General features: G+C 30.5%; 1 protein-coding gene across 3 annotated transcripts in view; it reads right to left on the bottom strand.

Moving 5' to 3' along the window:
* Nucleotides 1-8,543: 8,543 nt before the first annotated feature.
* Nucleotides 8,544-25,456, bottom strand: part of LOC124362908 (neprilysin-4-like) — a 57,025-nt gene continuing 40,112 nt past the window's right edge. For all 3 annotated transcript variants that reach the window (XM_046817796.1, XM_046817794.1, XM_046817795.1), the window contains exons 12-18: nt 24,421-24,643; nt 22,820-22,996; nt 19,410-19,572; nt 12,999-13,208; nt 11,613-11,719; nt 9,512-9,687; nt 8,544-8,954 (exon numbers count right to left, since the gene is read on the bottom strand). In XM_046817796.1, the coding sequence (XP_046673752.1) occupies nt 8,855-8,954; nt 9,512-9,687; nt 11,613-11,719; nt 12,999-13,208; nt 19,410-19,572; nt 22,820-22,996; nt 24,421-24,643 (1,156 nt within the window). In that variant the 3' untranslated portion in view covers nt 8,544-8,854. The remainder of the gene's footprint in view (nt 8,955-9,511; nt 9,688-11,612; nt 11,720-12,998; nt 13,209-19,409; nt 19,573-22,819; nt 22,997-24,420; nt 24,644-25,456) is intronic.

The raw sequence follows: 25,456 nt of genomic DNA, 5'->3' as shown, positions 1-25,456 counted from the left end.
CCCCACCAACTCCAACAGTCCTCTTCCACATTAGACTAGACCTATCGAATTGCCCATGAACCCCAGAATCTCGACATTTGCGGTTAGTGATGTGCCGCTACTGGACATCCATAAGGTTGCCCAGATTGAAGTGGCACATTGGTTTTTGCTGTGCCCAGTGGTGGGTTCAACTGGTAGGTATAAACCAGCCAGAAGTGATCCCTGTTGGGTTTTTAGAACTGGTGACTGGAATTATTTTATAATCTAATTTAATCTATTCCAGTAGCAGAAAAATTTTTTATCGTGCATAATATAGTAGGCTACTCTTTTCCGATCCATAGGAAGTTGGTAACTATGTCCTTTAATAGTGTACTTTGTGGTGGAATTTTAGTTTTGTCATAATAATAGTAGAATAATATGAGTGATAGAAAAGTACGGATGCAATTATTCCCTTTTTGTAATTGTTTCTAAAATTAATCTTATTTCAATAGGTATCAACTGATTGTTTCTAAAATAGATAAATTTTTAAGCAGCATAATAATTATGCCATAGATGTAATTATTTATAATAATAAAAAAGGGTTTGTTTGATGTTAATTTTATAACTCTGTTAGGTTTGTAATAACGTAATTAAAATAGTAATATTATGTTATTTTAGTATGCTAATTTATTTATTTTGTTCAGCTCTATTAAATGTTAAAAATAAAAGCTGGAAAATAATTCATAATTTTGTAACATTCATTTTTAGTTTATAAAAATTCTACATATAATATAAAGACTAAAAACTACAGTTAGGATAACATTGTACAAAATTTTACTAATATTTTAATAATAATTTTTTTGGAAATGAATTTAATTATTAAGGTTTTATAAAAATAATCATGTAACTGTTTAGTAATTTTTCTGTTTAGGGGCTTAATGGATGCTCTAGTTCCAAGCACACTGGCTCCATCAAGAAAAACTCCCTCTAATGTGTCTCAATAAGCGCAATGAATAAGGAAACAACAGTCAGATCACATCCTTGCCCCAAACCCAGATGTTTAGTATGCAACATGTGCTCCACTTTAAACACATTTACAAGCTGTGCTACACAAAAATCCTACAGAATATTTGAAAACTTATCCTGTGAATGAAAATTCTTATTTATTTATTAATTATTTATTATTAATAACAAAATTAAATGCAAGTTATGCTCTGAACATTACTGACATGTTATGCATTTCATTATATACATATACATTAATACTAAAACTAAATATAAAATTATTTCTAAATCTATGAAAAATAATCTCTTGGGCCTATTAGGAAGATCATTAAACCATCTTATGGCCCAACATACATTAAACTTCTCCTGCTAACCTCCAGTCTCAGTTTGTGGAAGTGAAGCTCTTGGTCATGATGGGTGTCACGCTGGGAGAACTGATCGCTTCTAATCAATCTCTGAGGTACTGAGGTTTCCTTGTGCTAAGGCCTTATGAATTATACAGTTAGTTGACACTACAGTACTTCAAGATATGAAGACAGAAAAAACACAAAACAACTGGGAGCTTTATAAACTTTTTGAAATCTCTGTCTTCTTTGTAAATACTCTTTCTATAAGCAGACTTATAGTAATGAAATACTGACAGAACTGAAGATTATATAAATTTGAACTTGATAGAAGCTGGCAATAAGTTTTAAAACCTATGCAGACCTTTCAATCTACCAATGGCTTACAAGATACCATAGGTGACATGATCCGCAAACAAGAGCCTACTGTCCAACATGGTACCAAGAGTCACATAAAGTTAACGTTTCATCACAGAGCACGACACCCACACCCTAAGATTGTATAGAGCCAGATGAAGGGCACTGCACTTGCCTAATTTTAGTTTGAGACCATTTCTGGCTGATGATCTAAAAAATGTATGAGAAATAGTCAAAAACAAGTTCATATAACAAGTAAAATTGAGAATCAACAGTATACTGATGGACTGTGCAGTTATACATACAACTAGAAAAATCAGAAGTGTACTAAATTAATTAACAAAAATTTTGGGAGAAACCCTACCTAACACTGCCAGAAACATCATAAATGAATTATTTACCCTTCCCATAATGGTGTGCTAAAATAATTATAATTAAGGTGTGCATATAATTTATATGTTTATTTTCCTTACAAACTTCAATTCACTCACATAGTATCAGATGATAAGAAAGTGTGATGTGTGCATAAAATTGTGCTATGTCAGAATTCCTTCCTTTTAAAATCATTACAGATATAACTGAAAACTTTTATCACCTGTACTGAACTAAATGTGATCTGTTACATTATATTTCTTTTAAGATATGATATCATATAATTTCTTATCATAGTTAAGTAAAGCGTTAGAGTACAGTAATAAAATCAAGCTAATGCAAATGTCAGTAAAATTCTAGTCTCTTGGGAGGTGGCCAAGGCCCACCCCCTGGAATGGAAGCAACTGATCAATAGAAGCTGTAGAGTGACAGTAAAGACCGTGAAACTGTAGTAGCTCACTTGGAAATAAAAAGTTTGCTTCATTTGAAAGAAATATTTATGCATCCCCAATATTCCTTTATTTTAATAAATATATAATGCCAATGTTAGAAAAGTACATTTGTATATGTACACATCAGAACAACTATTATATTTAAACAAAGAGTAATTGTTAAAATTGGGACAATGTATATTTATTTTCTATTTTGATCTTCTGTAAACAGCTTTTGAAAGTTACAGCACGTTTTCAAAACACTATGTAAAGAATTTGACATCATTAAACATAATAGCTACGGATAATTGTATCTTATAATAATTAAAAAATAATAATAAATTACGAAAATATTATGATTCTTTTTAAAATACTCCACTGTCAAAGAATTAAACAAAAATTGTTAAAATTGTTCTAACAGCACGATTTCAAAAGATTATAGTAGTTTTATTTTTCCTCAAGTAATAACAGTTTACTTTCAAATCCCCCAATAAAACAAAAAGGGATTTAAGGAACTCATAGAACCAAGTTTACTCTACATTTTACATTGACATGTAATTCACGTCTGTGATACCCCAAGTTTATATTTTTTAACTTTTTGACCTGTTTTTTAACCTAAGTAAAAAATTAGTATTCTCTCAAAAATGGCTTTAAATTTGTATATAACATAGCATTATAACATGTACAACCCTTCCAATGCTTAGGTACCACAGCTCTCTCAAAAGTCTAATTAAAAAGTTATAAGAAATTGAATTCAAATTTAGCTAGCTGAACCATATTAGACGTCATATGAATTGTTTAAATTTGGTATAATACAGTAAGTAGACTTTCTTGTAAAACATTTGTATCTCCTAGCACTTTTTCATTTTTCTAGTATATATCATTAACTTTAAATATTAATCATGATTTTTACAAAAAAACATAAATACCCTAACAGATTACACTCACACATTGCAGTACAGTTGAAATACAATAAAATTATTGAAGTACAACTATTGGAGTCTGAACAATGCTCTTCACCAAACAATATACTTTCTAGAAATGTTTTGTTTTGACACTACATTTAATGTTGGTGCTTGTTCTCAATTTCAATAACAATAACCATTTACAAGGGAAACTTAATCAATGTTTAGGTGTCAACAAGTAGAAACTCGGAAGCAATACTATACGATCAGTTGAAAAACAACATCAAAGGTGTAATAAAATCCTTAATGTTTATCTAAAGTACATTTTAACTTCAGAAGTAGATAGAACTTCATATTAAATCTGAAGTAGATTTCTGCAATGATTTGAGCTAAAATGAGGTCATCGTTATAAAGTCCCTAGTTATTAAAGTGAACTGGAAATGTGCAATAAGCGAATGTGAAACGCAGTAACAAAGCTTACCTTCTGAATAAAGCCACCATGCTGTCAACAACTTGTATCGGCAACAAATGATCAAGAAAGCTGTCAAGTAGAACTGCTTTGTTATCATAGCAGAAGTAATCACTTTGTTGCTCAATGACCTTATCTCATGTTTTCTTTTTTATTTGTTTACATATTAAGATCACACACTGATTGCAATTGCAATAGTAAAATATGTTTATTTAATTAAGTAAAATTTTTAACATATACATTTTAATTTTCATATAGTTCTTGAGTTTTCAAGTTCTACCCAGTGTTTGACCTGATTAACAGGGTGATAACCTATCTAAGATTTGATATCATTATCAACATGAAATAAGAGAGATACTACACTGAATTCACAGTAGTAATTCTTTTCTCACAATTGGCTCCTTGAGTTCTGTTTCTATATTTAATCGTAACCGTCCTTTGAAAGTTCACATAAAACTGAGACGAAAGTGAAACAATAATAGTAGTGTGTTCCAATATCCGCATGTTATTGTATCTACTGAAATACAACTCACACAAACTAAAATATTGTTTTACAAGCAATAACATGAAAATGAATGAGACTAAATTTTTATAAACATTAACAATGCAGTGAATGATAAAAGATGCAAATATTAAAAGAAGTTATTTTTATTTTATTGGTCTGGTTATACTTTTATTATAACTCTACATTACACTAAAGAAAGGACCTAATTGAGTAAAAATTAAAATTAAATTTTGCTACCCAAGAAACATTATTTTGTAAATAATTATGTAATAATTCTTAATTGACAAAGCCATATCATAATCCACATTCATAAATTAGGCAATTTTGTGTATGTTTTTAATTTGAAAACTGAACAACTGCAAAATTTTGTGTAATATGTTATATAAAATATTTAACCAATGACATTTAACTTGTTTTTGTTTTATTGAAACATTTTTTTGTGTTCAGTGAAAACATGAAAATGGTTTGATTCATGAAAAACTGTAGTAATAGAGAGTAGTCCTAAAATCACTGGAAGATCGTTGATTGTATACCACAGCACTGCAATTTAGTGTTTAATATATTTCTTTAAAGATGGTTGTACTTTTGGTTAAAAATTATCCAATTATTCTACTTACTTAATTACATTTAAAACACACAAACCAACACTTCAAACTTTTATTTTGTGAGGCCTTTCGATAGCAAGGCTATCTTTGTCAGACACATCACAAAAGTAAATACAAAAAGTAAATTTGATTTTAATAATAGTTAAATGTGTGATTTTAATATTAATTTTCCTCTGTGGTGTAGTGTTAAATTAAATTAAATCATTACTAGAACAATACTATATAAATTTCGAATTTTATTTTTGTAACCTTTGTGAAAGTAATATTGAATTTTGTATTGGTCTATCTTCTTGATTTAATAAATTTGTTATGTTTGTTTGATGTGATATGATTCGTATTTACATACGATATTTAATTTTATTTACACACAGGACAAATTAATATTAAAATCACATATGTTTAACTATTATTAAAATCAAATTTACTTTTAGTATTTACTTTTGTGATGTCTCACGAGGATAGCCTTGTTATCGAAAAGCCTCACAAAATAAAAGTTTGAAGTATTGGTTTGTGTGTTTTAATTGTAATTAAGTTAATAGTATCTAATACAAGCTCCATCTTCAACAATTCTACTCACTGTTTACAAGTTATTGTACTTGTTTTAAAAATAACTCAGATTCAATTTTAATGACTGAAGTATTTTCCCCTTGCAATGATTCTTAATATAGGGTAATAATTAATAGGAATAGTACACAAAATGTTATATAATGCTACATTTTGCAATGGGAGGTTGTTTCTCACTTTCAATGGTGCTTCAAACTTTGATTTAAAACTTTATCAGACAGTAATCACAATTATTCACTGTTTGTTCTTTTACTTTCAGGAATGAAAATGTATATTCAAACCAGGACATATTAAAAAATAAATGCTAGATTACATTTTTGTAGACCATCGGTACATTATAATATAATATTTATATTTTAGTAAAAAAGATCATGAACCTGTGACATATATCCTTTAAATATGAGAATTTATAGGTCCATAAATAATTTAATGCCTTTCATTTGAGATTAGAAATGTTAAAAGTGAGTCAGCATTTTATTACAAAAACAATGTTAAAACATGCATTTTTAAATACCTGATATCCAAAAATATTAAGGCCAAATTGTATTTAATTTGATTCTTACAAACTCAAAAAATTCTAAATATTTGACAAGTTAAAACCTTTTTTCAGCACCAGGTTTATTTATCCATGCGTAAAAACATATTTACAAAGGATTACTAAATACAGTTTTTAGAACTTTTTTACTTCAAGTGTATAAATCTTGCTTGCTTTACTTATTTTATTTTTATTTAAATTTTGTGACAATTTAAGAGAAACAAATGTAAATTCATGCTCATAAATAAATTAAATATATAATATTATTATACACATTAATAATACATTTTTATTTGCACCTCATCTCCAAAAATATAAACTTTTCATGGAATGTCAAAATATTTTAAAATATGTCTGTCATAACATGAACAACACTGTATTAAAATTTCAAAAATGTACCATAAAAATCATTCATACTAACGGTACTTATTTATATTGTGTATAAGTGCATATTAATGCAGACAAGACCCCATACACAAGCTACCAAATTATAGATAGCCACTGAAACATTGGAGGTTTAACTTCAATTTCATTGTATTACACAGAACTTGTTTACCAACACACATTTTTCACACAACTTAAGGCAAGACTATGAGGAAATCATTGCAATTAGTTCTAAAAGGAACTTTGTTCTGTTTTGGAATGACAGGTTATTCAGAATGGGTTAGAATAAAGTTAGGGATCGACTCCTGTTGATATCCCATAGAGGGCACTATATACTGGGACACAGGTGAAGCAGCGAAGGGCAGGTAGGGCAGGGAAATTATGACAGCATGTGCTGAGATGCTACAACTTAAAACAGGACAGTTGAGTGAAAGTTGTCATGATGGACAATGTTTATTTTTCTTCCGATTCTCATATGGAAGATCTTGTAATGTTGTACTCCATACCAAAGTGTGTGGTTAAGTGAATATATATTAAGGAACGAAGTCAAAAAACTGTTGGTGAATATATTCTGACAAGCAGATACAATGATGCAAAGTTTGCAAGCATGGCCCAAATTGAATCATTTAAAGTCATCTTACTATACTTTGTTTGAAGGTTATTTTTGACGATGGAAGGATTGTGAAGGAAACAGAAGTTTTCCGGACATTTGCCATTGTTCAGTGAAACAAGAAATCAGTAACATTACGTTTCGAGATCTGCAATCTGATCTCTTCTTCATGTTCACTCTTCTTCAAACCATGAGTGAAACTGTGTGGTTTGAAAAGTGAAAATCGGTTAGCTTATCACAAACTGTAGCATGCTCACGTAGTCTCAGGTCTGCGCCTTGCAGTCAGCTTATGCATTACTGAAGTAACAAAGCTGCCACAGATTTCTGCCGTGTCCTGCTTTACCCTATGCTGCATTGCTTGCACCTCCTCATACGGCCAGCCGAGCAGTAATGTAACCTTGGAGGAAGAAGAGGCTATCAACCATTCTGTGGAGTTCTTGGGGTTTAATTCTGTGAATCCTATAAGGCTTTCTCAAAGTGGGTTCACACTGAACATGCAAGAAGGTGGAGATTATATCTGGCCCTAATTATGATGTGCCTGGTTCTGCAGTCACCTTTGCCCAGGGTGGGATCTGATCTTATCCCCTTAAGTAGATTGTTGTCTTCTCAGGTTGTGGGTTTGATTACAGAACGTGGGCATCTAAGAAAGCATCTTAGTAGTTTTAGTAGAATTAGTAATTTTTAAAGGATCTGCTCTGCAGATTAATGAACAGGAGGAAACTATTGAAAGCTGCACCTTGACTGCCCTGTAATAGCAAGGAATAGCGCCATATTTGATACTCTGAACAAGGGTGGTGAATTTTCCCAAGAGAACCTGATCGCATATTTTCAGTGGTTTGTAGAACTATTGAAATTGTAAACTGGTAAGCCTCACAGTACACTTCCAGGGTGCACAAAGCGTTCTCCAGACTTCAATGCACATCAATTTGCCACCCCTTAGAACATGAAAAGGTTATTTCCATTCTCTTCCAGTCAAATTGGTCAGGAGACAGCACTCTCTCGTGTCTAGACTAGCAACAGCCCTTAATACTAAGAGAGCTCCACCCACACAAACAGTCTTTCTCTGCATTAGACAAGACTATTTATCTACCCTTGCAACCCAATATTTCATCATTTGCAATTGGTGTTATGCCGTTCCTCTGCATCAACTGGGTTGCCTAGACTTAAGTGACACGCTGGTATTGGTGCACCCAGTGTAGGTCCAACCAGAAGATATAAACCAGCCAGAAGTGAACTCTCCTGGAGAGACTACTAACACACATACTAGATAGGTGTAACACATGTTTTACTGTATAATACGAGTATATGTCTTAATCCTGACATGTATAGTGCCATATAGATAAAGTTAATCGTGAAACTAAATTTAATGACACCCATAGTAGTAAGTAAATTAGTATTTAAAATGCATTTAGAGTTGTTGGAACTTAAATTGACAACTTACAGATGTTGATCTATAAAGGGGTGTTAAACACTTATAGGATTGTTAAGGAGAAATACAATTTGTGTTTTACCAGGAAACATTTACTAGTACATTAAATATACAATTTATCACATGTGTTGCTCTATAAGAGATACAAAGTCAGTTTATTGTTTGAATACAAATTTACAATATCGCTTAAGCTTTAATCACAAGCACAAGCATGTAAAATTATACTACATAAGTACAAAACTACAAAAAGGAATTATTTATAAAAGTATAAAAGTCAACCCGTCTAGTTCGTACATCGGACTAATTTGGAATTGCAGCAGAAAGCAGGATCTCGATGCAGTTAAGCGTACGGTAGGGCTCAGAGGAGGAGCGTCTTTCTCCTCACCATACTGAACATTTTTTCCGTGGATTCATAGGAGAACCAAGAGGACACCTGAACACTCTAGAGAAGTCTTCACTGTTGGTCAGTGTACCGATGACTCTGTAACAGTACAAATTGTAAAATACTTAATTGTGTTTCTGCTGCTTCATTATCATAGATAATTGTCATTATTTCAGGTAAAAATGTAGGAGCAAGAAACACCATGTTGTGTAACAGGCTTCCATGAGGTCGCATAGAAAACACCAGTTCTTTTGCTCATTCAATTCATTAGACTACATGTATTACTAAGTCACATGTTAGAATTTTTAATGATTGTACTCAGTTCATTTTTTATTTATTCTGAAATTTTCCTACTCCCATCACAGTTCCACCTACAAGAACAATATGTTTACAACACAGCCAAATCCCATGGAATGACATGCTCCATCACATATACAGAAACAAAGTTAAATGCAAAATTTCAAGTTTGTATGTTAGTCTGTTTTTGAGATACCATGTGAAAAGACAGACAGAAATGACATCTTTCTTGCTCCTCAAGTGTAATTCTGTCAATTCCAATGGTAAGTGGTGAGTTTTGCATTTATATTAAGTTTCAAGTATAGTTTCATAGCTATTAAACATTATTTTAATATTTTCCTATTCCATAGATGATATACCTGAACTTGCCCGGGGAATGTACCGCGGTCTTGAGCTTGTTGCGGGTGGCCTCTGGCCGTGTGTTGCCGCACCACACTTGAGCGAAGTTGAGGAAGAACAGCTGCATGCCAGTGGCGTTAAGACCAGGCAACGTTTCCTCCTCGCAACCATGCTTGTTCAACCAGTGTTTGTAAGCCTGAACAACCGACCTTACATTACTGAATGCCTATAGGCTATAAACTGATAATGTCAATGAGGTATACACATATTATATAAGAACTTATTCCTCAATAATACATAATATAATGTATATGTCTGTATTAACATTACTTTTCTTTTTATATTTTTCTTTTAATATTAAATTTAACGAAATACATCTCATTTTTTGAAATTGCTAGAGTGCGTCTAATAACATGGGGTCTAATCTAGACATCAAAATAAGTATAGATTATGAACAGTTTTTAAGAATGTTTAAATAATGCAATGCTTGATAAAATAATTTGTTCTTTAAAAAAATTAGTTATTTTCTCAATTAGTACAACAAAAATTCTGTTTAATGGTTTTCCTCCATTTTTTTAATAAATTGTAGTCTTTTTATCATATCATCAAGTTGAATGCAAAATGAATAAATTTGATTTGTTGTATTTTGTAGCCACAATACACCATTTCCAAGAACAAACATTATTGAATGAGGTAGTCTCGTTGCCAAGCTACCCTAGCTTGCCAAATATGAGGGTAGTGATGTTGCCGCATTGCGTTCTAAATATGAAATACTTTAAGACCATTTGTCTCAGTTGCCTAACCACTTTAAATGTTCTACTCACATTGTAAACTTTCAGTAGTGTCTATATCAGATAAAGTTTGTTTTTGAGTAAATTTAAATTTAAAAATTAAAGCTCTTTAACTTTGTGGTATAAGTTTAAATAAATCTTGTATTCTGAATGATACTATTGGAAAGAATATATATGCGCCCAATCAATAATTATCAATTACACCAAATATTTTGAAAGACTTTGAACCACTAGTAGACATTATTTGCTATGAAAATAAATTGTGACGTTTTCAAAAGATAAAAATGTAACAAAACGTGTGTCTTTATTAAGTAGGGGCAGGATTTGCTAGTTTTACATTTTTACATTGTTATACCTCTCATAACTATACTCAAAAAATGTTATTTTCATAGCTAAATCATTATATAACTTAATAAAAAATATTTTAGTTTAGTATTATAATGTGTTGCGTTTAAATTATTTTAACCTGTGTTACAAGTTTGTGTAAGTCAGATTCCTCTACATCATTGTTTATTGTTTGGTGACATCTTAAGTATTTATTTAACATTTACTCTCTGTTCTATACTTGTAAAATAGTGCTTCTGTTGTATTTTTCTTTTTATTCTTTACAGGAAAAAAGTATAGTAATAGTGTAAAAACTGATCATACGCTTTCAGTGGATAATAAAATCTAGTTTTGGGTCTCTCCGTCCAGCCGCTTCAATGAGTAAAAATTAAGTCAAGCAAACATTTTAAATTGTATTCAAAAGACCAAATTAATAAAATTAGCATATAATTTTAAATTTTATTTATTTCAAAAACTGTTAATCTTAACCATAAATTTACTAAAACCAAAACTATCTATAATAGTGTGATGTTCTATTTATAGCCTCTGATGACCTGATTTTGAAGAGAATCGACATGTAAATACAATTAATTTAACAATATGTCATTCGAAATTAAGATTTGTACACATTATCAAAATTTAAAGTCCAATAAATTGAGATAATCATTTTAAAATTTATTATTTTTAAATCAACCATTATGCATAAGTGGTAAAAATATTTTTACATTAAATCCACATCTAAACATAGTTTTATAAAAATTAATTAAAAGCATAAAAATCAAATTTAAACATTTCAGTACTGAGGAAACAATAATATACTATGTTAAATGTATACATATTTTTAGCAACATAAGGGAGAAATTTTAGTTTATTAAAGTATATATTTTAAAAAGAAGTATCACAAATGTTTAAATTTGTTGCATGTATAATACTTTTTAATCTATTTGTCTTTTACAATGTCCTGTTACATATTCAGTATGACGCAATATTATAAGAACAAACATACCCTGAATGCTTCCTTAATGCCTCCGTTGTCTGCAATATTCTCCCCTTGAGTGTTGATTCCATCTATTTGCAGCCCAACTTCCTGTACAGTGTACTTGCTGTACTGTTCTGGAACAACAACAATCTTTTACTCTGAATTTTGAAAAATAATGTCAAATTCTATTAAACTATATACAGTGAAAAAATAAAAAAGTAATAGTCAGCTCGATAATACGCTTAAGAATCGGGCTGAAAAATATTTTCATATCTTATTTAGAGCTGTGTTGTGTAACATATTTATAAAATATTCCTTATGAAATAAAACTAACAATGTATTGATTTATAAAGTTAGCCAGAACACGATAATCTACAGGGTAAAGCGAAAGTCTGGATACACATCTAAAAGGCTGAACAGTGTAAGGAATCTGAATAGAGTTCTGTATGGGGTGCCTGTAGATGAGGTGCAAATTTTACAAGTAATGTTGACAGCGTGTGGCATCTTGAAAACCGCAATCTTAAATTTGGATAGATTTTCCAAATAAAAGGGGTCATGTGAGACATAATTAATTGAACTGTCTCTTTCTCAGGAATACAAGTGTTAAATTTGTTTTGAAATGTTTTTGTATGTGTAACAGTTATGATCTAGTAATGTGTAATGGACAGACTTTAACATGTCATAACTCCTGAATAAATAAAGTATTTCTTAATAAATAAAGAAGGACACAGTTTTTTAATATAAATTAAAAGCTGTGTAAAATTTTAAATACTGAATTAAATAAATATAATTAGGGCATACTTACCACTGATAGTATCAAAACTAATATTCTGTTTTTATGCTGAATCATTCTGTATTCTATTCTAACAAAACTAATATAGATAACCAGATATAAAACCAATAATACTTTCTGTCATGAGAAATTGAGTTTATAAGGTAATCTCTTGCAAGCATATAAAAAGTCCTTATTAACATTTCTCATTCCTGTCACACAGATACAATGCCCAACTCAATAACCACCATACCTTAAGAAAGTATTGTAATATTTTTACATAAGTATCTTATCGTGTTAAACTCTGAGTTGGTGTAATATGAAATAAAAAGTATTAATATTGTACTCAGGATGTAATTTTAACATGAACAATAATACCCACTTGTTTACCACTGAACCCTTCCGCAACCCTAAAGCATGTCAGTGCTTTCATGTAATTCCTATAGTTAGTAATAAATTATCTAAGTAATTTATTCACTTTTTCAATGTATAAAACTACTACCTGAATAGAAATTAGTTTTTTCTGTATCAAAGGAAGGCGAAATGAAGAAAATATAGAATATTTCTCTCACTGAGGATCTTCAGGATTTTACTAACGCTTCTTGTAAATTATTAAAATAATTTCGATGCAGACTAGTTACCTATTAGACACCTAGCCCGCTCATGGAAGTTGTTGATTGCCTCATCTTTCCACCAGCGGTGCAAGTTCCCGTTCTTGTCGAACAAACGACCTTTGTCGTCGAAGCCATGTGTGATCTCGTGGCCGATCACCACTCCGATACCACCATAGTTAAGGCTGCGAGGGAAGTAGCGGTGGTAAAATGGTGGCTGCAGGATACCCGCAGGAACCACTGGAACCAAAAGCAATTTAAAATATATCAATCTGAATATACTTTAATTTTCATCTAGGTTTTACTATCTGGTAAGCAAATGTTATGTTGTTAATCTTGTGCAGCAATGTTATCTTATTGTTGCCTTGTTATTTTATGTTGATTTAACATTTTGTACTAAATATGGTACTCCATAATGATTTTGAAATATTTCAAGAATTGAATTGTGTTAACAATGTTTTGAAACAGTGTGAACCAGAAAGCTTATGCAGTCATGACATCAGCTAGATAAAGCTAAGATAAAATGTTATACTTTTTGCTTAAGCTTATTTTTTTACTTCTACATTCCAGTTAGGATGAACTTCATTAGGGTGCAACTAGCCTTCATCTTTAACTTACTCTTCCATACCAAGGAGTGGATTTACAAGTATATGTCAAATGACAGAGTTGAGGATGTGAAATTAAGAGGCCAAAAGGAAATTGCTGTTGAAATTTTTGGAAACATAATTTACATGCCTATTTCTTGTAATATTTTACCCAAATTAAATTTAAAACTAATTTAGAAATTATCTATATACTTAGATAATCTACATCCAACAAAAGCTTTTCATTATGACTGGTACATACTATTTTATTAATAGACAGACATAGCATTCCTTGAGGTCACAAGCCATTAAAATAAATTTTAAGCGGATCGGTGCATAAGGAGCAGAGCTTTTCATAGATATCTGACAGTTAAATTTTGAAAAATACTTAAAAATTTTAATAGTTTACCAGATCTAATCTCTATGAGAATTACATTGTTTACTGTACGTGAACGATAATAAATAGATACAATTTTTAATTTAGTTAAGTAGGTTTTTTCGTTTTTAAACTTTGTGAAATAGATTAACATTACTATTTGAAGGAATAAAAGTGTTGCAGACATTTTTCATTGTTATTTTTACAAATACAGAAACGCAAAAATCTTTTTTACTTGTTTTTTGTTTTAAAATGTTGACAAAGAAGGGGGTAAAGACCACACTTTGAAATGTATATCTGTTACTGTGACACTTTACAATGGTAAATGTTGTTTTCCTTCATATCATCCGTTGTCAAAACTTAACTTTCAACAAAGAATTATTTATTGCTTGGAACAAAACTGCGTGGAAGATGACTAAAGATATTTTGAATATAAATTATATACAGAATTATGAGAGACAGTAAAAACTGAAACCATCGAGTGTGGAGGAAGGGCTTTACCCAGATGTTTCCAGGACACAGACACTACTAAATGAAAACCTACATCAGCATTTAATCTAATTACCAATAGTTGAATACAGATATAATCCAGAGAAAATGTTAATTGATCAGCCATATATGCATTTTTAAATACTTAAAAACAATAATTAACATATGCATTTGAGTTGTATAAAAAACTTAACTCTTCAGTATTTTTGCACAATCTGATAATAAAACGTGATGTTGAATGAAAATGCAGCTGTTAAGAGGAATCAAATTATATCAGAGCCATACAAACAAGTTTTACTTTGAAAGATTAACAGAAGTGGCAATAATTGTAATTAAAAATCTCATTAAAAGTTGTCAGAACACGAGGTTCTTGTCTTTGACATTGAGTACTGCATTACACATTCAAAACTGGGAATATAATAGAACTCAATTATTAGTTTTGTGTAATACTTTCAGGTTTTCAACTCCCCAGTTTTCTCTCTAAAAGCCCTATTAAAGCACCAGTATTTTATTTCTCAATATTGCAGTGTATTTGAAAAAGGCATGATTCATCAAAAGTCTAAGTATTGTTAGTGCTTTATCATGACTTTGACCATTACTATTTCAGGGTAAGAACCAACTGCCTAGTTTAGTTAGCTGTTTTATTGTGTTTTACCTCTACAACCTCCTAAATTATGGGATGCAGTTAACATTCATTAACATTTTGCTAATTAAATGAGACAGATTTTGTTAGAAAAAATATCTTTTATAGCATCCTGATGAAAATTTTACATAAATTAAAAGTAAGGTTATTCAATTAAATTGATTTCTTCTAAACCTGAATATTAAACATGACTTTATTATCACTAGATATTATCTAAGTACAAACAACACAAATGTGCTGTATTCTTGCACCTGGTACTAAATAAATCCTTAGCTTGATGGCTCTACAGGATGGCACTTTCAAAACTTTTGATTGAATTAACGGTAATTTCAATTTTTAGGTCAATTACAAAGTTCACAAATATATTTTTGTATATACAAAAACAATTACTTTGGTGAAAAACATACAATCATCCCGTACATTTAGCCCCCCCCCCTGTTCACTAAATTATACACATAAAATTTTACCTGTATTTTGAAAAAAAAACATCTTTTTCTAGGTATCAGTTTTTTACCAATAAATAGCATTTCTAAAGAGAACTAATTATATACACTTAGTCAAGAATATATAATCAGCAGGTACTTTATTTCAATTAAGTAAAGCCATCCTATTGATTGTCCCATGTTCATTGATGTCTAAATAAACTGACTTCCTACAAAATATGATAAGAAAAAGAAAGTGCTATTTAAATGTGTAGTGCTGACCAGTTGCCTTACGTCGGACTCTGTCACTTACGTTACTCAAGAGACAAAGAATACATGTTATTTGCATTAAACTAAATGATGGCTGCGATTATTCCAATGCTGGATGAATGATGATGGAATTTTTTCAGTAATGTGGAACACTGTAAACCCAATATCTGCTAAATAGGTGACATCATGTATGATATTAATCCTTGTAAGGTGAATGGAGTTCATCAATTGAGTGGTTCTTACACCATAAAAGTGTTAAAATATCAACATGTCTTACAATTAAGGCTGGGTATTTTACAGAGGTACAGTGCTAAGTTGAAGCTAATACTACTAAGAGGGGAAGAGTGTAACTAAGAGGGGGATAGAATCTCCCAAAAAGCCCTAAAATGAAAAAATATATATTTATAAAAGCAATCCTACTTTTTGAAAAACTAAGATTTTGTACTTGTAATTAAGTGTATATAATTTATTAAGATTAAAATTTATTCAAATGCATTCCATATTGGTGTGGTGTGCTTTTCACAGTACTTAAGGTAATAGAACTCCTCCAAAACCTGCTTCCTTTCCACTTAAATTGTTTTTAGTTTTAAAGTTTTTCTGTTTATGCTGACCAATGTAAAAATACTTATCTTTTCAAAGTATTGAAAATTATGGTTTAGTTGTATAGAGTAATGGTATGGGAATAGAGAAAATTTCAATTATGCAGACAGAAGCAGAGTGAATATTATCTAGTTCTAAGACATTATAGACTTCTCTTCATAAAAACAAAAAACAACAGTATTGTAAATTATTATGTATTCATTGCATGTAAACATTTTTGTAAATACTTTTTAAGAAATATTTCACATAACCATGGTACTAGAAATAGTAACAAATTAAAACTACCATGGTATAGATTAACTAAAAGTAAGAGATACCACATATATTCAGGTGTAAAGTTGTATTTTGTCATAATCTACCTGTTTCATGACAAAATCTAAGAGACAAAACATTTGTAGAAGTTGATCTTAACTGGCGGTCTATAAACCATTTTTAAATATTGGAAAAGTGTCATATAATGTAGTAAAAATATGATAATTATGTTGTGCTTTTTACATATTGTGTACTAATGAAAGTATTACTAAAATATGTATAATTGTATAAATGGCAATAGCCTTATTTAATTTCAATAAACATTGAAATTAAATAAGGCTATTGCCATTTATACAATTTAACGTAAATAAAAGTCGTTTGACAGGTGTTTGGTCTTCCCATCATATGTTAGTTTGCTTTAAACGCATATGTGACAGATACAGCCAAATACAAAATAACTGAATCGGAAAAAGTAAGCGCTCTGTGGTGTAATGGTAGCACATTCACCCGGCAAGTGAGAGATCCGGGTTCGACTCTCGGCGGAGCAAGTACTTTTTGTGATTCAATGTTTATTGAAATTAAAATATGTATAAATAACATATGCATATAAACAACATGATAATGTCGAATGCAATGTATGTAACATGCTAAAGTATTAATAAACTCTCTTATATTGTATTTACTTAGATGTTACCCGTTGGACAGTCCTGGAATATTCAGATTGCACTTGAAAATTCTAAAAGAAGTTCATGTTATCTTCCAATATTTTAATTTTGAAAGTGTCTTTGTCCAAATATATATCTGAAAACTTTTAATTTGTGGATGTTACAGAAGAAAGAAGAAATTTTTAACGTACAGTTCTCTGCATACAATTGTAACTTAACAATTAATCATTTAATGATTACCTACTAAAAATAAACTCTTACCAACAATAACTGAATAGGTTTAGTTCCATCTGCAGTTAAAACCATAGCTGAAGGAACATTGTAAAAATAAAACAGTCCAGGGTATGTGAGTGTAAGTCATTAGATGTGGGCTGAATGTTTAGCGAACTGAATTGCTTTTTCTATATTGTTTTCAATTTTTTATTACAAATTCGATATTTGCTGATATATTTAATTATAATGTTGTGATAGACAAGACAAATAATTTTAAATTAGCAAATTAAAATTTATTTTTCTTAAAGTCCATTTTTAATTGTATAAAATTGGTTTATGAAACACAAGGGTTTCATAAATAACTTATTACAAATTGTGCTGTATTGAATATAAGAAAGGAAATGTGATGTCCTAATAATTTTAACCTCAATAAAAAGTTGTTACATTCAAATTGAGTTTAATTCAACCAAAGCAACGTCTAATGAAGAAAGCTACCTTTGCCCTTTATTGTGATGAAGTTGAATTCTGCTTGTAACATGTCACAAACACCTGTGTTCCTCTCCTCAGAATACTAGACTGTATTATGTACCTGTCTCTAATGTTATAATAGTTTATTTAGTTCTGTTATATTGTTTGTTAGGACTTTCTAGTTTCTATTTCATCATGTTTAAAATTATTATTTAAGTATTTTTATATTTTAGGAATTAAAGTTTTAATATTATAGCTATGAGTATTTACAAAATTTGATAATTCCTCTACTTTTGGAAATGATTACATGTATATTTTTCAATTATTTTGCCATTAAATACTCCTGCAAATCATAATTATATTACATTCCATTTTGTATTTTTCTGTTTTGTTACATACAGATGATTTCATCTTCAAATGGCTACTTAATTACCTTATTGGAAGAAAATAATAAAAAAATTATGTTCTACTCAAGATTTATTGTTTACCATGATTTCATTTGAGCTTGAATGTTAATGAAAAGCTTAACCGACTCAATTTACAAAAAAGAAACAAATATTGGCCCTCTTACATCATACTTTCCTTAGTATGTTTCTTAACACTGTTTTCAATACAGAAAACATAAGCTGCCTCAAATATACTATGAACATTCTCATACTATTGTTGTGAAGATAACTCTTAATATTTGCGTATAGTGTGTGACTACAATCACCAACAATTTACATTAACTGTTCTCTGACTCTCTTAGAAGCAAGCTTAGCGTGACTCTGTGTAACATAAGAATAAAACATTAGTGAGATAGTGACAGCAAAAACAGCCCTCCAAGTAAAATAATTTTAATCAAACTTCAAATGTGGAATCCTGCTTCTAGAGTGGCCTTTACTGGAAGTCTTTAATGAATTCTGATCATACAACAAAAATCGATAATAAAAAATCTCCAACTTAAAAAAAAAGGTCAGACATATTAAACAAATTTTGTTAATCATCATCATTCTGTTTACATTTCTAAGCTATATTAAAGTAGACATGTACAAGAATGTAGATTTGTACAGATTTCTGCAGATCTATCGGACATGAACATTTTAATCTTCTTCACTTATAATGGCTGATATTTTGTATTTGTAAATGATTAATAAAGTTTTTGTCTTAATAGTCCCAATAAACTGATAAGTATGAAGTTTTCAGGCCCTATCAATCTTTAATACTGGGTATGCCACTGTTTTGGGTCCAGAGTCAAACTGTATATCTTGTAGTGTGAAATAATACTCTTTATAATTGTTAATTATTAACAAATTATTTCCAAGAAATAGTTAATCCAGAAGTTGGAAGACACTCATTCTTTCAACACACCGACATATGCGTAGGGTTTAGACAGTTCATCTTCTTGAAAAAAATTAAAAGACCCTATTGTGAAGATAAATGGAAACAGAAACTGTGAGAACTGTGAAAGGATACTTACTAATCTGGTTCTTGTTGCGGCTATAGTATGCATTGACAACTGCTGGAGCAGTGTTCCACATGGTCTTGTTCACCTTACATCCCAGGTTAGCCTGTTCCACACGTGTCAGGTGCTGCAGAATGTTTAGCGTGTTCTCAAAGTACTTCTCTGGCTGGATCTCCACCTGCAAATAATACATAGATACATTGACAACAGAAATGTGAACGTTGTGTCATAGGGGCCTTGACAAACTATGGAAAATCCTGGGGTAAGTGTTTACAAATTGATAGAAATAAGACAACTTTGTTCCAATATTACAATATGTAACAGATATAACCTCTTCTATTTTACCACCTTCCCTCCTCTCTCTCTCTTCAACACCTTTTAAAAATCAATCTAAAAAGTGATAAGTAAAGGACTTATCAATAGAATAGTTCATCAAATCTGAAATAACTTTATGTGAATTCCAAATCAAAAATGCTTTATAACAGTAACGTGTATATATACAAACAAGCTTTAATGGTTATGTATATATTTGTTACAAGGAGTAAACATAAAACACCACATATTCTGTATCAATCATCTTTGAATATAAAAGTTTATTCAAGTTCATGTTCATTTTACATTACAGTAAAAAGTATACTATGTTACCAAAAAAGGTTCTTAAAATAAAAACTTAAACATGTACTGAATTAAAATGTCACCCTTAACACTATAAAAAATACAGAATTTCTGTGTTCAGGCATTAGCAATGTTTATAAATTAGGCATATGCAATTTTAATTTAGTTTAGATTATTCGAATTAGTCTTGCTATTTAACTCATTTCTCAATTTTTCACATTCCAAAATATATTTTGGTATAGTTAATTATGAATGTAGGAATATTTTCACTTGTGAATGGAAGACGACACAATTCTTTATTCTCATATTCATTAACAACAGAGATAGCGTCAATACAGTATTTATAAGTAAAATTAAAACATTCATAGAAACCTGTATTAGTTTTTGATAATGATGTTATTCTTCATACACATATTACTCCACTAACCACTTGATCATATTCCTGAGGGCCAAGGTTCTTGAGTTCTTTAGTTATGTTGTAAAAACTGGCACCCGCATAAGACAACTTCTTTCCAAATATAGCTGTTCTGTGAATTGGTAAATTAAAGTCATCAAAATCGTCTTGTTTATCGTTTATGGACACCATTGTTCATCAAAACATTTTCTTTTAAGACCTGTTGTGTTACCTCAGTGATGCCAATAGACAAGTCTACCCAAGTTTCTAAAGTTCTACAAAAGTCTTGAGGATTTAAACTAGTTATGATTCGTACTGCACATTTTTGCTCAGCTAGCCCTTCCTGATGGTTAATTATCGAAGACCCTTTCCTGAGCACTACTCCAGTGTTGTACTAGTGTTGTCTAAAATATTACATAATAAGCTATTCTGCTAGCTTTTTGTAGAGTTTTACTTTCTTTAAAAAAAGTGCTGTGCAAAGATTTGAATATAGTACATCTACAGTTTGATTCCATAGGCATATAAAAATAATGAATGCCTGATTGTGTGATTTTGAATGTACAGGCAGATTTATTCCTAAGGAGATTTATAAGTTTCAGTTTGAAAGTCAGCAACATTTATCACTCATACAATGGCAGTCAATAACAGACCTCTCAGTGTTCTAGTATGAAAGTTTCCCAACAACTATTGGAAAAGTTGTCTGAATATGTGAATACATGTTTGTTCATACAGTAAATCACAACTCTTTAACATAATCATATATTGTAGCAAATTTTTCTTCAGATACTGATACTGAGTAACACACACATCCTGGGTAACAAGTACTTACTTTCAAACAGTTCACACTTCTGGCACCATTTTGGATTCACTATGCTGGAACTGAACTTTGTATATTAATGTGGTGTTGCAACGATTTAGGGGCTACTTTCTCATTCTGAACTCGTTTCCAAAACCTTTTTTCACCCTTTTACATTCAAAAAATTGCAAACAAACAATTATATAAAAGTACTATACTAAAAAAAATTAATTATATAATGATTTCCAGTTAACTTGCAACAAAAATGCAGTAAAGGTAAAGAAACTACTGTTTTCCTCAAAGGAAATAAAGTTACTAACACTGTAAACTGTATGTATTTAAGTATCTAATTACTGCATTACCACACAATAGCTTAAAGAAGATATTCAGTCTCAAAAATTATAAAAATAAAACAACAGAAACATCACTTTTCTCTTGGCTCATTTATATGCCTCTTATCACCACAGGTGAGTGGCTGTATCAGGAAGATTGAGAGTAAACCTTCAATTTTACTTCCTTCTTAAGTAACGAGGAATGGATTTTTCCATAACTAACAACTTATAGAAATATTTTTCATGGGTGTTTATCCAATAAATGAGTCCAAATGCCACTTTTATGCTGGGAAGTTGGAACAAAAACTCCAATGTTTGGTATAAATTTGTCATTTGAATTTAAACAGAATACTGCTTCTAACAACCAATAACTGTAGCACTGAATTACTAATAATCAGTAATTTAAATAGCCTTTTCTCTGCTAACTGCAACATTTTGCATTATTCATTGTATAATTTGAGAATGATAATTAGGGTTTGAGCCAGATGAGTAGAATATTTATTGTTGATTTTTTTCTATGCTGACATTAATTGGGATGTTAAATATTTTTATCAACTAGTGTTCCACGAACAATAAATTAAAGGATATTTCATTTAATTAGTTACTTGTCATTTTAAATAATGATATTTAATACGGTTGTTTACGCTTTATTGAAAGTTTAATTGGTAGCCATTATGAAACATATAAATTATCACTCATATGTTGTTGCAAATGGAAAGAGAATATAAAACGCTTCATTTTGTCACTGTGTTACTAAAATACAAAACATGTTTCTAAAATTATTGATCAACAGCCTGTTATTAACTTGAACCCTAATTATGTGTAAAATATCTTACAGCAGGAGAACATTTTTTTGTTATAAAAATTCAAAGCATACCTTTTTCTCTTTATTGGATTATATAAGAAACAAAATGTTGTCACGAATATACCCTTTAAGAAATTATAACAGAATTTGGCTCACAATGATTTTATCCACTGTACCTATAAAGCAACATTCTTATTATATTTGGATGGAATCAGTTAACATTGCAGCAGTTATTTATTTTCCTAATTTTGTTTTATATCGTATGGCTGTAAATGTGTAAAATTTTAAATCAATATTATTTTTGTCACGGTCTACAGTAAAATCTAGTCAAAATCTCCTGCCTAAAGCATTCTGTTTTCGAAATATAAAAATGTTCTTTGGTAGTACTGATATGAGGATAACTGTAATACCCAATAAGAAACAAAGTGGTCATAGTTGGATAAGAATATCAGATATGAGGGCCAACTAACCTAGACAACTTACATCTCTGTACCTATTGGTGAGTTGTTCAGTATCCAGAATATAGTCAGGGTATCCAATCCTCAGCATCATCTCATCCACTTTCTCCGAGGCCAGAAACTTGGTGTCCTTATCTATCCAGGTGGTCATGTTCAGAATTTCTTGAAATGACATCTGGATTTCCTTTGTCATGATTAACGTCTGCAAAATACATCAACAAATTTCTTTATTGCCATTAATATGTTTGAATAAGTAAACATAATCTATATATATAAAAATGAATGTTTGTATGTTTGTCCTTTATGGAATCGTGAACTATTGGACCGATCATGATGAAAATTTGTACGTATATGTATTTTTCCATGTAGAAGGTTTATATGCTATGCCCATTGATGTAACTCACCACCAGGAGGCACTGCAAAATATATAAGTTATCAAAGCGCCTGCACATTGTAAACTACAATTACGAGATAGTTGTGTATAATTACCACACACTATGTGAAGGCGCTAAGTTTTTATGGATATTTGTCTTTCAAATGAATTTCTGTTTGGCATTATAGCTTGAATGTTAGACCACTTTATTATTAAGTACATGTACGTGTACAATGGCTATAAACATACACTTTTGGCAGATTTTCTTGATAGTGTCAACAAGGTAAACTCTACATCGGCGTTGACAATATAATTCACTTGAACCAGAAGTGCTCATACACGAGCAAAGCTTACAAAAAGTAGCCTTAATGGAAGCTCAAATTCATCAACAACGGTGGGTATTTTTTTAAGTACAATTATTGTTTTCCATGAATTAGATAAAGACAAGCAATGAAGGAAATTTTGCTATAATACTATATCATCTTCTATGTTTCAATAAAAAGTATCTCTAGGAATGATCTTGGTTGTTGTTTCATACTAAAACAGTGATAAAGTTGAGGTTAGTGCATAAAAAAAATGTTGCGTTGAGCCTCAGTTGACTTTTTAGTGTACCACCAAGAGGAAAGTAAAAGAAGTAGTTTTAGAGACCAAGCAGAGCTAAAAAGGTACTTGGTCAGAGCAGAGGTAAAACACAACTGTATTATGTTTCTTTGTGCGCTATAATAAGAATTCCTGTTATCTAATCAGCTAATATATGTAACCAAATTAAAAGCTGTTTATACTAACAAAGAACATTGCTTATGACTTATTTGACATACATCCCACTGTAATGTTTTATTTTCTAATAGAATGCAATGGAAAGTATCCTTCACAACTTGTACCTAAAAGATTTCATGTATTGTAATTAATTATTGATTATGTAATGATTATTGACATAATTGTAATGATTAATTTAATTTCTGTCTCTAATGTTTTCACCTTGCTTGTTACACAACGAAAAATGATAATTAGGTTCTAGTAACAAAATCCACTATTTTTATAAGATTTGAAAATCTGATCCTTTAGAATACCGGTAACAATTCTTAAAATTAAAGTACCTCAAGTGTTTTAATTTTAATTGAGTATCGAGTCATAAAAATTATCAAAGAGTATAAGATGTTTAAATTATAATAAACTTACAATAACTTAGATAATTATATTGTTTTATAACCAATAAAGCTAATGATATCATATAAGTTCAGTAAATAACTTACATCATTCTTGCTGTTCTCGTCAAAGTACTTGCGGACAAACATGGCACCGACAGCCATACCCAGGTTGCTGTTAACCTGTGCCACACAGTTCTTCCAACGGGGAGGAGATTGTTCTCGGCCAAACAAAATGTAGTAGAACTTCTGCTTGGCCTCTTGGAACCTGTCATCCAGATTGTTGACTCTGTGTCTCACAAACCGCCAAAGTAGGTAGTTGGAGACTGTCCTGCCACATACACACATGTTTCCTTTAGTTATAATTAACTAGCTTCACACATAAAAGTGCATCATTATACTTGGTGTGCCATCACTGATTAGATATTTTGACCCACAAAAGTCATCATGAGGATGGTGTTATTTTGTGGCAGCATACCTTCAATCATCTATGAGAAAGATGATGTGCAACACAGGAAATCCTATCTCCAGAACTCATTCTGATTCATATAAATATATATGAGAGCACTTATTCTAAAACAGGAGATGACCTATAATCCAAGCAGATTTGAAGTATGTAATGGGATGGATCATATTAGTAAAGTTTCAATAACCCCAGTAAATGTGATAAACACCATCTTCACAATGCAGCCTGTCTTGATGCACTGTTTAAAAGTTATAGAGGGCATCAATTGGGCATCAGCAAAAAACAACTAAAAGCACGGCTTAAATGCTTTTAAAAAAACATTTTACTTTTTAGAAATGTTTAAAATGAGAAACCAAGTTTTATATAGTTATGGTATTCATATTTGGATATTCATAGTTATGTATTCATCTATTTAACATTTTTAAGCTCTATAATCCTTATGATTATTTCTTAATTTCTTGTACTTTTAAGATTTTATTTTTTGAGAAGTAAACAAATTTCAGATAAATATGTTTGTACAGAATGTTATTTTAAAAGAAATCCATTTTAGAAAGTTTGTTGGCTTCACCAATTAGTTTTTAATGTTATTATTATGTTAAATATTAAGTTTTTGAAAACATCTGTTTTCTTATGTTTTGGTAATGACATTTTTGTACAGTTTGATATTTACGAAAACAT

The sequence above is a fragment of the Homalodisca vitripennis genome, chromosome 5, assembly GCF_021130785.1.
Source record: "Homalodisca vitripennis isolate AUS2020 chromosome 5, UT_GWSS_2.1, whole genome shotgun sequence".
Taxonomy (NCBI): Eukaryota; Metazoa; Arthropoda; class Insecta; order Hemiptera; family Cicadellidae; genus Homalodisca; species Homalodisca vitripennis.
The sequence above is the reverse complement of the archived record's forward strand: the minus strand, read 5'-3'. Positions and strand labels throughout refer to the sequence as shown.